This window comes from Ochotona curzoniae, unplaced genomic scaffold (assembly GCF_017591425.1).
Source record: "Ochotona curzoniae isolate NIBS_2020 unplaced genomic scaffold, NIBS_Ocur_1.0 contig_520, whole genome shotgun sequence".
NCBI lineage: Eukaryota > Metazoa > Chordata > Mammalia > Lagomorpha > Ochotonidae > Ochotona > Ochotona curzoniae.
In genome coordinates, this window is record NW_024466457.1 from 324,827 (window position 1) to 337,979 (window position 13,153).

Here is a 13,153-nt window from a genome sequence, read left to right on the forward strand (position 1 = left end):
TTTGATAATGATTACATGGTTGATCAGAGTGCGAAGGATTGAGGATTAGGGAAAAGTGGGCAAAATCATTGTTTCCAAATTACCTATTTCTTCTTGTCTCTAGGGGAAGGGGAAAGATAAAGGGGAAAGCCACACCAGCCCCCCAAATGTCCCGGAACCGCCACCCAGTATCAACCCAGTATCAACCCAGGGTCCCGATGTGGTGCATGTTCCAAGGGTTCTGACCAAGTGGTGTGGATAGTAGTTCTGAAATGCTGTCAATTTCGCCGATCCAAGGGTGAGGCAACTCTCCCTTGTCCACTGGCTGACATGGTCGACCTCAAGTCTCCATTCACCCAGATTTTTGCTGTCCTTGTTTCCTGGTGTAGTTCTCCAACTGCTTTTTTTCTCCTTCCCCTGCTATGGTATCAAATGAGCTGCCATATTTTCCACGTGCATCAGGATCTGTGTCCACTGCTCTGCCTTTTTCCCTTGCAGGCAGATCCCAGGACCTGGGCCAGGCGACTCAAGCCCTGCCAGATCCTTCGCTCCCTGGGGCTCATGGACTTCGTACTCGAACATACAACAGCTGGAGGCAGGATCAGGAATCTCAGACTCATTCCGGGTCTCCCCCGGTGGAGGTGGAAGGGACTCAAGGAATGGAGCTGTGACCATTAGCGGGCTGTGCATTAGCGGGTGCGCTGGAATCGCGGGCGGAGTCAGGATTGGAACCTAGGACTTCTGACCCGGAACGCGAGTATTCCAAGCAACACTTCAGGGCGGCGTCCATCCGTAACCGCCAATTCACTTCCTCAATAGCCAAGACAATGCCGAGCGCGTGGACGGACCGGCCTCGCGGCCAGGCGCACGGCTCGGGAACAGTCGCTCAGCTCAGCCCGGCCTGCACCGCCGCCCTGTGGTGTAGGGCGGTACTGCACTTCCCGCGTAGTGTCCAGAGGCGGACCACGAGTTCTGCCCGCTGTGCCCTTGACCCCCAGCATCTCGTTGCACTTATGGTGCTTCCTCTCAGAATTGTGACCCTTCCCAAATTTATGATAAAATCCACATGTTTAAAACAAAATGAACAATAGCAAAATGGTTCTCAAAAATACTTGTACTGGCCTAGGGTTGCAATAAACTCGAGAATTTGGTGGATGGGTCTAGCAATGGCTGCTTTTGAACGCCCTGGGGAGAACACATGGCATTCCAAGACCCCCGAACACCCTGGCATGCTCGTGTCTGCCCCTTTCTTGGTCATGAAGTGACAAGTTACTCCCGACAGAAGGTCAACTAGCTACCAGCTAGATATTTTTGCAGATTGGTGGGTAACTTTCACACCCATCCCCGTTCAAATCTGTGAGCTCCCTGAAGTCCTTGCATAGACCCCTTGGGGTGCATGAACCACAAGGTGTAGGCCCCCTAGAAGGAGGAGCACGAATTTAGGAGGAATTAAGTTCAGGAAGCAACCAGGCGCCTCCCAGGCTGCAGGCAGTGGGGGGGGGGGGTGGCAAGCAGAGGTGACCGCAGGCCCCTCCCCTCCCTTCCTGATACTGATCTGGGATCTGCAGGAAATTACATCCCCCACAGCCCCGAGAGGAGCTCCAGGAGACAGCGCTGCTCCCATCGCCCACCATGTGGCCCCTCATCCTGCTGTGGGGTTGCCTGGTGGTCCCAGGTGAGCCACGGAGGGGGATGGGAAGGGGATGGGAGGGGGATGTGGGGACCACGACCCAGCTCACCCTTTGGGTCAGCAGAGAGAGGACCCCAAAAACATCCCCTTTCTCTGATTTGTATGTAGTTGTGACCTTGCCCCTCCTCCTCCATGCTCAGCCCCAGAAAGGGTACTGCATCTGCAATGTGGGGGAAAAGGGGGCAGGTTTTGTCCCCAAACTGTGCAGCCGGAAGCCCCCCCTCCCCCCGACTCCAGACAAGCCTGGAGCCAAGGCCGGGGCATCCCCAGAAACCCCCACCCCACCCTGCATAGCTCAGCAGACATGGATTATCTCCCAGCGAACAACCCTGAGAAAGCCGAATTTCCCACATGGCTATGGCATCCATCCACCACCCTGCTCTCTTGGTTCCTTACCACCTGGCACCTAAAATCAGGTTGCATCTTAGCCCCATGTCAGTTGTACAATGAACTTTTTTGTTAGTGGGACTTACAATCATGGTATGTCTGAAATTTGAGGAAATGAGACATTATCATCTTTGTCATCTGAAGTCCAGAGAAACCTTAAAGTTTGTCCAGCGGTTAAGGGCTGGAATTCAAACCACGGGCTGTCAGGATGTGAGGGAACCAGGAGCAGCCCTGCTCCCAGGTCTCCTCGAGGGAGCCAGGGAGGCGGAAGGGCAGCAGGGAAAACCCTCTGGGAAATGGGGCCTTGTGCGAATCCGGGACCCTGGAGCCTCCACCTGCGCTGCCTTTGCAGGTTACAGAGCGCTGCAGGGCCCGAAGGAGGTCACCGGGTTGGAAGGCGACTCGGTGTCAGTGCAGTGCACCTACGGGGACGAGCTGCGCGCCCACAGCAAGTACTGGTGCCGCGAGGCTGGGATGTTCCTGTCGCGCTGCTCCGGCACCATCCACGCGGCAAACGACGGCAGCGAGACCACAGAGGGCCGCGTGTCCATCCGCGACAGCCCGGAAGAGCGCCTATTCACCGTGACCTTGAGAGCCCTCACTCCCATGGACACCGGGGAGTACTGGTGTGGAGCCAGGAAGCTGCGCTCCCATAAATTCTTCCGAGTCTTTGTGCGTGTCATTCCAGGTAGGGAGGCCTCGTGGCACAAGACAGGGGAGAGGCGCTAGCCCCACAGGCGGGCATTGGCATGGTTGCGGGGGTCTAGGCTCAGAGCCCCTTTATGCTGTCCTTTAGTCTGGGGCGCGCCCTGGGCAGGGCAGTGCAGGGTCTAAGGTCAGACCAGCCAGGGCTGCAGCCCAGCCCCAGCGGTGTGCATCGGTCTCACTGTAGATAGGCAACCTGCACCCAGCCCGCCTTCCTCCTCCTCCTCCTCCTCCTCCTCCTCCTCCTCGCCAGATCTCAAAGCTTAGGGGTGGGGACCTGAAGGAGGACTTATGAAGCCCAGGGGCTGGGACAAGAGAGCAGCACCTCCCTGGGCACTTGGCACCCCACTGGGCCTGCTGAGTCAGTGACGAGAAAGCAGATGAGGCACAGGACAGTGGGCAGTCAGGGCAGTTAGGTCTCTGTGTTCCCGGCTCACAGCTGCGGACTGGGGCTGGGGAGCTTGCCAGGGTTTACCCAAGGCCTCCCAGCAGGAGATGGAGCAGCCAGGACTTAGCCCAGTGGCTGCGGCTTTGGTGTCCACCTTTTCTGGGTGGGAAAGGAGGCAATAAAGATGTGGGTGTGTTTGTTGAAAAGGCAGAACTACCTAGAAAAGGAGGGAGAGAGAGAGAGGTCTCTAGCCTGGGTGACAGGGGCTCAAGGACTTGGGCCATCTTCCCTTGCCTTCTCAGGTGCCTTAAAGGAGAACTGGAACCCCAACCATTGCTTTGATATGGGATGGAGACACTGCAAGTGGAGGCTTAGCTCACAGCGCCCCAATGCCAGCCCCATAAAGCTCTCTTTGAATCCTACTGTACTCAAACAGCTGACAGCATCTGCAGATGTGCAGCAAAATGTTCTCCTCCCGTGACAGGCCTCGTTGGTATCTCTCTAGTGGCAGGTGGGACGGGAGAATTGAAGAGTGGCCATGGTGTGCTGGTCACTGCTTAGTGACAGGCCATGACTCAGAGTGGCCAATGGCCGTGGTGTTTCTAGAAAACAGAAACGAGGCCAGCATCTCTTCTGCTCAGATCCTTTCTCTCATGAGTCACTGCTCCAAGGCATTATGAGAAGATAAAGAAATATACAGAGGGAAAGACAATAACTACTTCTTCTTTGCAAAAGATTCTGTCATCTACTCAGAAAATCTGAGAATAAAGTGTTAGACCTGAGGTGGCAAAGATGGGGTCATCTGGGTTGGCACCCAGAAAGGCCGGGAGGGCACTGATGATGGGCTGGCTACCTCCAGCGTCTATTCCCTGGGCTGTGCCTTTGCCCTTGAGGGGTCCCAGCCTCGTGGGGAGACTGAGTCAGAAAAAAGCTGCAGAGGAAGGAGAACAGGAGACCCTGCTCCCCCGGGAGGATCTGTGCCCAGCCGCTCTGTGCCAGGCTCTCAGCTCGTGTGATGTCATCCCATAACAAAGTATAGGCTTGAGTCCTGGCTGTTCTACTTCCTGTTCAGCTCCTACTGGCACTCCTGGGAAGGCAGCAGCAGATGGCCCAACTCCTCAGGGCCCCTCACATACATGGGAGACCAGGCTCCTGGCTTCATTCAGGACGAGCTCCAGCTGTTGTAGTTGTTTGGGGAATGAGTCATCAAATGGATGTGCTGTGTGTGTGTGTGTGTGTGTGTGTGTGTGTGTGTGTGTGTGTGCGCGCCCCAGGGCCTGCATCCTGCCCCACTGTTGAAGGAGACCAAAAGCTGATCGGGGTACAGAGGGTGGAAGTAAGTGTGGGAGAGGATCAGAAGAGGTGACAAGCAGCCAGGACTGCAGGGGAAGGTCAGGAATGTGGTCCCTGAGTGGTCACAAAGCCAGGTCATGGAAGTGGGGATGGGAATATGTCTGGGGGTACAAAAAGTGGCAGCAAAGTACGCAGATGTGGGGCGTACCCACCACATGATCCTATTCAGAATGCCTGCAGCAAGACCCAGTGAGAGGCCCTGCAAGCTGTCCTAGGAGGTGGATGTTGGGATAACCAGGACTCTGGGGTCTGGGGAGGTGGGGTTCCAAGGTGCTGAGGCATGGCTTTTGAACTTATAGCTTCTGCTGGTCTCCACCCGACAGTCGCCACCACCAAGCAGGGGAATGCAGCAGCCAAAACATCTTCAATCGCAGGGACCTCTCTATACGGGCAGGCAGCAAGCACCCCGTACCCAGGCACCTCTCTGCCCACAAGGACTTCCCCATACAGGCGGGCAGCAAGCACCGGGTACCCAGGCACCTCTCTGCCTGCAGGGACCTTCCCGTATGGGCGTGTAGCAAGCACTAGGAACCCAGAAACCTCTCTGGCCACAGGGACCCCAAGTCACCCAGGAAGCTCCATCCCAGCCGTTGAACTGCATACAGCCCCAGCAGAGGATGCTGCAGCCGCCCCCAGCAACTCCGAGGCCAGGTGAGTCCCCTGTGGCCCGGGTCACTGCAGGTGGGGTTCTCAGGGGTTGTAACTGTGCTTGGCTCTTGCCATCTAGAGTCGGGCCTGGCCCCGGGAGCCCAGGGATTTCCTTGGGAGACACCAGGGACACAACTGGGTGGACTCAACTCAGGGCTGCCCTTGTGGGTGGCAGTACTGGTACCAGGGACACCAGCTGGATCCAGGCCACCATGTCCCACAGTGTCATCTGGCAAAGCTGCTCCATCCCTTTAGGAGTCAGTTTCGCTAGGTGGACCTGGGATCATTGCCACTCAGGGGACAGTGCTCGCGGAAGTCAGCACATGACAGCCCACTGTGCCCGGTGGGTGTGGGATACTGTACTGGGAGCATCACCTGTCCTCATCACAGCTTCTTGCCAGGGCAGCAGATCGATGTCCTGGGAGGTTAGGTCACCTGCCCGAGGTAGCCCACCAGGAAAGCAGCAGAGCCAGCCTGGCCTCAGAGTCTCTGTTCATTGAACAGGATCAGCTGACGGCCACGGGCGGTCAGTTCTGCCCCAGCAGAGCTGGAATCCACAGCAAGGGGTCACCTGGGATGCCAAGTTGCTTAGGCTGGCTTACCTGGTAACAAGCACCACGCCCCTCCCCTCCCGTCCGCAGGGTGACCATCCCCACAGCCCGTATGTTGTCTCCCTTCCTCGTGCTGCTCAGCCTCCTGCTCGCCGCGGGCCTCATCGCCTTGGGCAGCCACATGCTCGGATGCGGCAAGGAAGGTGAGCGAGGGTGGGTGGAAGGCTCCCTGAGTTCTGCGGTGGCTCCCCGACCCCTGCGCCCCTGGCAAGACTGCAAACCTCAGTGTGTCCATCTGAGAGGTGGGCATCGGGCTCTCCTACACCTGCCAGCCCATGAGGTCAGCGACATGAGAAAGAAGCATCTCTAAGAGGAAGCAAGAGATAGGGGTTCCCGGCTTCTTCCCCAGTGCCGCCTCCTGGCAAATCTATGTCCAGTGTCTGCAAGTCTACCTCCTTGTGTGGGATTGCCCTCCGGGCAGTGGCAGGATGGGGAGGATGGAGCAATGCAAGACTGAGCACTTGAACAGGATTGACATGGTCACCCTATGCCTACCACAGAGCCAGTCCTGGCTCTGCCCTTTGAGTTGTGTGACTTCAGCCAAGTCACCTCGCTGCCCAGAGTCCCAGATATAAGAGACTTTGAACCACACGGTAATTGAACATTTTCTAAACACATAAAAGAAAAGAAAAAAAAAAAAGAGATGAAGTTAGTGCAACTGTTGTCATTTCTTTAACCTATTCTAACCAAAACATCACTGCATCTGGGGACCACTATGAATGTGTGAGTGGTGCAGAACCCACGTTGGCTGTCTCACACCAGGTCTGCAATGCTTGTTGTCACGACCTGACAGCCTGGTGGGCTTGGGCTGCCCCATTGCACCACATGCATTGCACGGACAGAAAGAATGACCCCAAAGTCTGGGGACCGGAGCCTCCCCACACACCAGGCACCGCTCTGCGCCCAGGTGCGGAACGTGTCTCCTTGACCTAGGAGTGCACTCGCTTCACCAGAGAGGAAACTGAGGCACTTGGTAATGAGGCAGCTTGCCTTGCCTTTGCACAACGAGGAGGCGACAGAGCCAGGAAGATGGCTATCCAGTCATCCAAGTGAAGGTGGCCAGGCCTGCCTCCCGCCGCCTCCCTGTGTGACCTCTACTCACATACCTGCCTCCCAAATGCCCCCGCCCAGAAAAGGGTGGTAACTTGGCCCTTTACCCAAGTCTGTAAGTGAGCATAGCAGGAGGAAACATCCCCAGTCCCCAACTTCAGAGCCACCAAGCGCCTTGCCTCCTGCCCCGTGTGGCCCAGCCAGCATCAGGGGTGGCCCCAGAGCCTCCAGAAATGCAGGTTCTCAGGCTCCAACCTCAACCTAATTGATCAGATTCAGGAAATGTCTGGGCATCCTGCAGGCTTGTGAAGCAGTGAGCACAGCATGCAGCCCCTTCCTGCCCAGGATGACAATCTCCACAGCCTGGTCATTCCCAGGGGACTGTGCTGGAAGGCACTGTCCACTGGCTGCCACCGGGCAGGCCTTGCTCCCTGGGGCAGCAGGGGCTGGCTGCTCCTGGCCATCCCATCTCTGCTTCAGTCTGCTCCTGCTTGGTCTCTTTCAGCTCAACCGGCCTCAGAGACAGAGAAGAGCCAGGGGACTGAAGTCTACTTCTCCACCTTGGTGAGGACAGAGCAGGTGGAAGCCCCAGTGCCAATGCCCTTGAACTTGTCAATCAGCGCTCCTGGGCCCCTCATCTGCACCTTCCTCCTAGGACCTCTGGGTCTTGCTCCCCACCTCTGAGGGATCCAAGGGCCCAGAGTTGGCTCTTTTGGGTGCATGCTGGGCCAGATGCCTGTGCTCAGCCCGATTTCCCAGTGGCTGCTAGGCAGGCCGGGCGCAAGTTGCCCAGGGAATCTCTTCCCTACTCCTGGCACCCCTTCTCTTCCTGCTAGAGCATAATCAGAGTATATGAGCCCTGGGTGCTGGGGAGCCTTTGAGATCACCCAATGCAGCCAAGGCTTCACCCCCACAGCAAAACGACCAGAGTTGGGAATGCACCCCCACTCTCACCCCGGTCCAAGCTGAACCCTCCAGGGTGGGACCAGGGACTCTGACAGCACCCCAGCCTCCAATGCTCCCACAAAAGAAACAACTGAGGCCCAGAGAAGGTACAGGTCTTATCTGAGGTCACACAGCATATAGTGGTCAGATGGAGAGCAGGACCCAGGACTTCGACTCCTGTCCCTTGTCTTTCCAGAATCCCAGGTGTTTGCTTCTGGGATTTCTTTGGCTTTGACCTCAAGGTGGCTGCCCAGGGGTCCTGGCTGAGGGTGGTATCTGGGCATCAAAGAGTAGAGGGACTAGGCATCCCTGGGCCCACCTGCCTGGAGAAGGAGTTGTCCGCTGACCCTTGCAAGAAGCCATGGTGGCCTCCCCAGCCCACACTCCTGGAGGGTGCGGGGCCACAGGATGGAGGCACCTCCAGACCACCGAGCCCCGGGCTGTTTACTGAGTCTTTCCTGGCGCCAGCAAGGACAAAAGCTTCTAGGGAGGGGCCGTGGTGGGAATGGGCTCTCCAGAGCTGAGGAAGCAGCTGCAGCCAGCTCAGGAAGTACCACCAGGCCAAAGGAGGCAGAGGGGAATGAGGGAAAGGTCGTAGGCACGGGATGGCCACTGGCCACCAAACAAGGACCGGGGGCCACAGGGACATCTGTGCGCCTGTCCCAGCCACGTGTTCCTGCGCTGTTATGAGGGAGGGGACAGCACAGGGCCCTGCAATGTCTGCCTTTTCTCCGCCTCTTTCCCTTGTGGCTTTTCCCTAGTTGAGTGGCATCTGTAGATGACCTTGATGGGTTTTATATCTGGGGAATGCTCTCCAGGGGCCAGGAGAAGGCAGAGGGCAGCCAGGTGGGTCATAGGCAGCACGGCCACCGGATTGTGCCTCTGTTCCACCCTTAACTGAACCATGTGTTCAGCGTGGGACCCTCATGGGGAAGAGCCTGGCGCTGCTGTCCTAAGGCCTATAGTGGCTGGCAGGCCTGCCTGGGCCGAAGCCTCGCGGGTCAGGGCTCACGGGGACCATTGTTCTTCCCAGTATTTCTTCTGCTGCATCTGTAACTGGGTGAATGGTTGTTGGCTCTCAGTGAGCTTGCAGGCTGTTTTAAAGCATATAAATAGCAACAATGAAAACAAGTCCACCATCCCCCAAATTCTCATTGTTGAGTGGTGACATGCCGGGGTCCTGAGTGTTGGTGACAACTCTGAGGAAGAAACTTCTATTCCCATTTCACAGCTGAGGAAACTGAGCTTCCACCTTGGAGCTGGGGGCTCCTCCCCCGCCCTCTCTGCAGAGCCCCCCTCCTGGGGCTCCCTGCTACCCACCAGCCCAGCTCCGGAGTTCTGACCGCTCCCAGGTGGACAATGTGGGGAAGCGGAGGAGGGCTGTTCCCCCATCCTCACCCAATGCTTCCCCCGCCGGTCCCAGCATGGCTGTGGGCCTGAGCATGCTCACCCAGGAAACTGAGGCTCCTGACCTCACGTCCTTTCTTTCCTGAAGGAGAGTTCTCAAATGAATGGCTCACCAGAAATGATGGCTTTCAGAGCTCTGGCCCATTGGGATCCTCCCTCTTGGGCCAGAGTGGGCCCTGAGATGGGAGGGAGCTGGCAGGCATCTCAGGCTGGGGCTTCTGGAGAGAAGCCAGAACCCCATGGCTGTGGGCCAATGCAGGTGGACAGAGGCCGACACGGCCACTACCCCGGGCTCCCTCAAGCCTGGTTCTGTGTCTCACATTCCACTGTCATCTCTGCAGGCCCCAGAGGAAGTAACCACCCCTTCCCAGTTCGCTGAGGAGGACAGGATCGCAGGGGACCCACCATGCACACCGGAGGAGCAGCTGGCTTTCTCCAAGTTCGTCTCCGTGTAGCTACAGAGTGTGACCCTGGCCAGGCCATGAAGCCAACAGGCTGGCACCACTGCCTCAGAAGCCAGTAACCCATGATCCAGGGCTTTGCCCTCCCTCCCCACTGTCTTCCTGCAGTGGTCAGCCGTATTGGACCCAGTCCCTCCCACCCCTGTCCCCGCCCTAGGGCAGGGACTCCCACAGCACCCACTGGAGACTGAGCATGCCCTAGTATGCTCTAGCCCCTGGACAGGGCCCACAGCTGAACCAGGCAGGGCTCAGGGAACCAGGGCTGAATTGGTTTCCACGTTTGGATGTCCAACCACAGGCCCAGCTCCTTGCCCTCTGGAGCCTGCTTCCTCCTCCTCCTCTTCCCTCCCAGCACAGGCTCAGCACCTTCTCTTAATGTGCAGAATGTGGCTCCTCCAGTCCCAACTATGAGCTACCTGCAAGGAGCCTCCCTGAAAGCTACTTAGAAATATCCTTTCTGGGCCCTAGCAAGACCCACCAAGACCATCTTCCAGAGGCTGGGCCCAGGACTCTGCATTTCTCACAAGTACACCAGCAATTCCTACACTCAAGCCTAAGGACCCCAGGGGTCTGATCACCCCTCCAGTTCCCCCTGCTTTGAGTGTGCATGTGGCATGCATGGCCCAGGGTATGCTCTCTGTTTACTACCCTGACACTCAGCTGGAGGGTCCCGAGGACCAGCCCAGACCCAGGTCAAGGTCAGGAGCACATTGGAAGGCTGTGAGCCGAGGGCTGGAGGAACAGCAGCCTATCCATGCTCCCATCCCAGCCTGCATTTCTGGCTCCTTCCTGGCCTAGAGAGCGCGAAGCTTCTCAGAGCTGAGTGTGTGCATGACCAGAGCAGCAGCCTGATGCTCCCTTGGGTCTGGCCCCCTGCAGAGGTGATGGGAGCAGAAAGAAGTCACCCTCTGCCCCGGGCCTGGGCAGGCAGCATCTCTGTCTGCTGTGTTCTCTTCCATTTTTGTCCCTCGACCTGTTTGCACTTTTCCAGAGCAGCTGTGTTGGAGACGCAACCCTGTCTCCTGCTTTTCCTACTGCATTCTTATACTGTGCGCTTTTCTCTATGGTGGTGCAAACCCTTTGGAAGTAAACTGTTTTATCAGCTGCGGAAGTGTCCGCCCTGCGGGTGTGCCTCCATTTGTTTCACCGATTCCCATCATGAGATATTTCATTCGTGGCTGGCTTTGCTATGAAAAATACTAAATCTCCTTCCAGAGCTTCGTCTGCCTGGGGAAGTGGCTTTAAGAAGGACCTACTCATGTGGAGGTACTGGCCAGAGGGAGGGACATCTGAGGAGTTACAGACATGCCCCACTGGAGTTTTAAAGGGACAGTTGGTTTCAGTACTCCACTCTGGTGGTGGACGCAGGGGGATGGTGTGGATGGGTGTTTCTGAGCATCCTTAGTGGCCTCTGCCCTTGCCCCTGTTGGTGTGGCATGGAGGTCAGCAGAAGGTGCCATCCAGGGCCACATCCCTTGGCAAAGGACAGATGCACCTTGTAGAAAAATCTTTGAGACAAGGCATGGAGAGCTCCATCGGAAGTATTCCTCCCTGTATATCTGACTTTCCAATAAAAATAAATAAATCGTTAAAAAAAATGCAGAACATTTGATAAATGGGTATTATTTTTAAAAAAAAGACTTATTTTATCTTTATTGGAAAGTCAGATCTACAGAGAGGAGATACAGGGCTGTGACAAGCTCCAGGGGCGCTCCTGTGGCAGGGAGAGGGGGCTCTACATGCAGCTTGCAACAGGCATTGGGTACTGGCGGCTGGAAAGCCCCCAGCCTGGTACAAAGGAGGCCCACCTGCCCATCTTTTAGGGACCACGCAGGCTGGGATGGCAAATGGCAATGGATTGAAAATGGTCCTCAACCTGAATACAGCCAAGATTCCTTCATTTTACTAAACACACAGGATCATACCAGCTGAGGGAAAAGACCGAAAGAGCAAAATCCAGTAGAATTCAACCACCTTTATTTGCAAAAATCTCTCGATGCCAAGTAGAGACTAAAAGCAACTTTCTTCCATCACAAGGGTATGGCCAACACAGACTAACTATGGTCAGCAACCTAGAATCATGAGGATCACTTGAGGAGTTGGTTAAAAATAAATAAGCAAAAAAAATAATAATAAAATAAACAAACCTGCTCTCCAGGTTTCAATCTCAACCAGAAAGGCTGGCTGACTGGCTGGCTTCAGCGAGCAGTATAAAGACTATATTTCCCAGCCTTCCTTGCAGCAACCTGGAGTCACATGACTGGTTCTGGCTAACAGATGTGGGCAGATAAAGCTAAGTTCATAGAATCTGTGAACAATCCTCTACTTTGTTCTTCAGTGACACTCATAGAGTCTCCACGTGAAGGATGACTGTGTCACAAAAAGGAAAGGGGCTGCTCGGACCATCACCCATCCTGTCTATGGGTGTCATGTGGTAAGAATGCGATAGAGCAGGTGCCTAGCTGCTATGGCTGTCCTCAGCTGACTCTACCGCCCTGGATTGGGCTCCAGGTGATTGTTTCTGGTGTCTTGTGTGCAGCCAGGACTGAGGGGCATGGAAAAGGTCAGAAATGCATGTGCCGGGCTGTCAAGGTTAATGCAGAAGCACTGAGCATCCACAGTGCCCCAGGAGATGGGAAGAAAGCTCTCCAGAGCTGAGAGAGGGCAGGGGTTCCAGCAGGGCATTAAGAGACAGTGACCCAAGGAGAAGCAGCTGCCTGGGAAGGCCTCCTACATGCTGGGAAGTCAGTGCCCCTTCAGAACAGGCAGATTTCCTCATCAGAGCAGCAAGGTAGACAACAGACACCCACATGGCTTCCATATCACCTGTTGCGGTGGCCCCAAGGTCATCCCTGTGGGACTCAGGGAACAAAGGCAGCACGGAATCCAAGACATGCTGCTCCAGTGTGCTTGCTGGAACCACCTGTGCCATGCTCCCCAGCTCTCATCCTCTCCCACCCCACTCAGAGATAAGACACCGCCCCAGTCCCGGCTACTCTGTTTCCAATCCAGCTCCTGCTGCTCTTGTGAGACCAGGATGGCGTTCACAGCTCCTGGTTTTGCCCTGACCCCGGCCCTGGGGTCAGGATGGCCCTGGCTGCAGCCAGTACGCCATATTGGGAGCAAACAGAGGATGGAAGAGCTCTCTCTCTCTGCCTACCAAATAATTTTACTAAAAAAAAAGAAGGAAGCAAGAAAGAAAGAAAAAAAGAAAAGAAAAACAGAGTCCAGAAGACTTTTCTTTTACATTTAATCAAAGATAGGAAAACAGAAAAAAAAAACCCCTGCAGAATGAGAATGTGATGGGTAGGGAAGCAGGGGAATAGAGAACTGGCTGGGACTACACATGGATGGGGGGAGTCTTCATTCTCCTGAGGTCCTCCCACTCCAGATCCCTTAAGCTGAGGGTGAGTGTGACTGACACAAGGGAGAGCTGAATCAAGAATCAAAGAGACACTGACCTTAGGAGCAAAGAATATAAAGATGGCTGCATAGTGTATGAAGAGCTATGCAAATGAGATGGGCACAG

General features: G+C 55.8%; 1 protein-coding gene across 1 annotated transcript; it reads left to right on the plus strand.

Annotated features, from left to right (window-relative positions):
* Nucleotides 1-1,611: 1,611 nt before the first annotated feature.
* Nucleotides 1,612-9,618, plus strand: CD300LG (CD300 molecule like family member g). Its single transcript, XM_040989201.1, has 6 exons — nt 1,612-1,654; nt 2,409-2,744; nt 5,057-5,153; nt 5,792-5,904; nt 7,317-7,375; nt 9,505-9,618. Exons 1-6 carry the CDS (start codon nt 1,612-1,614, stop codon nt 9,616-9,618), a joined length of 762 nt encoding a protein of 253 aa, XP_040845135.1.
* The last annotated feature ends 3,535 nt before the right edge of the window (nt 9,619-13,153 follow it).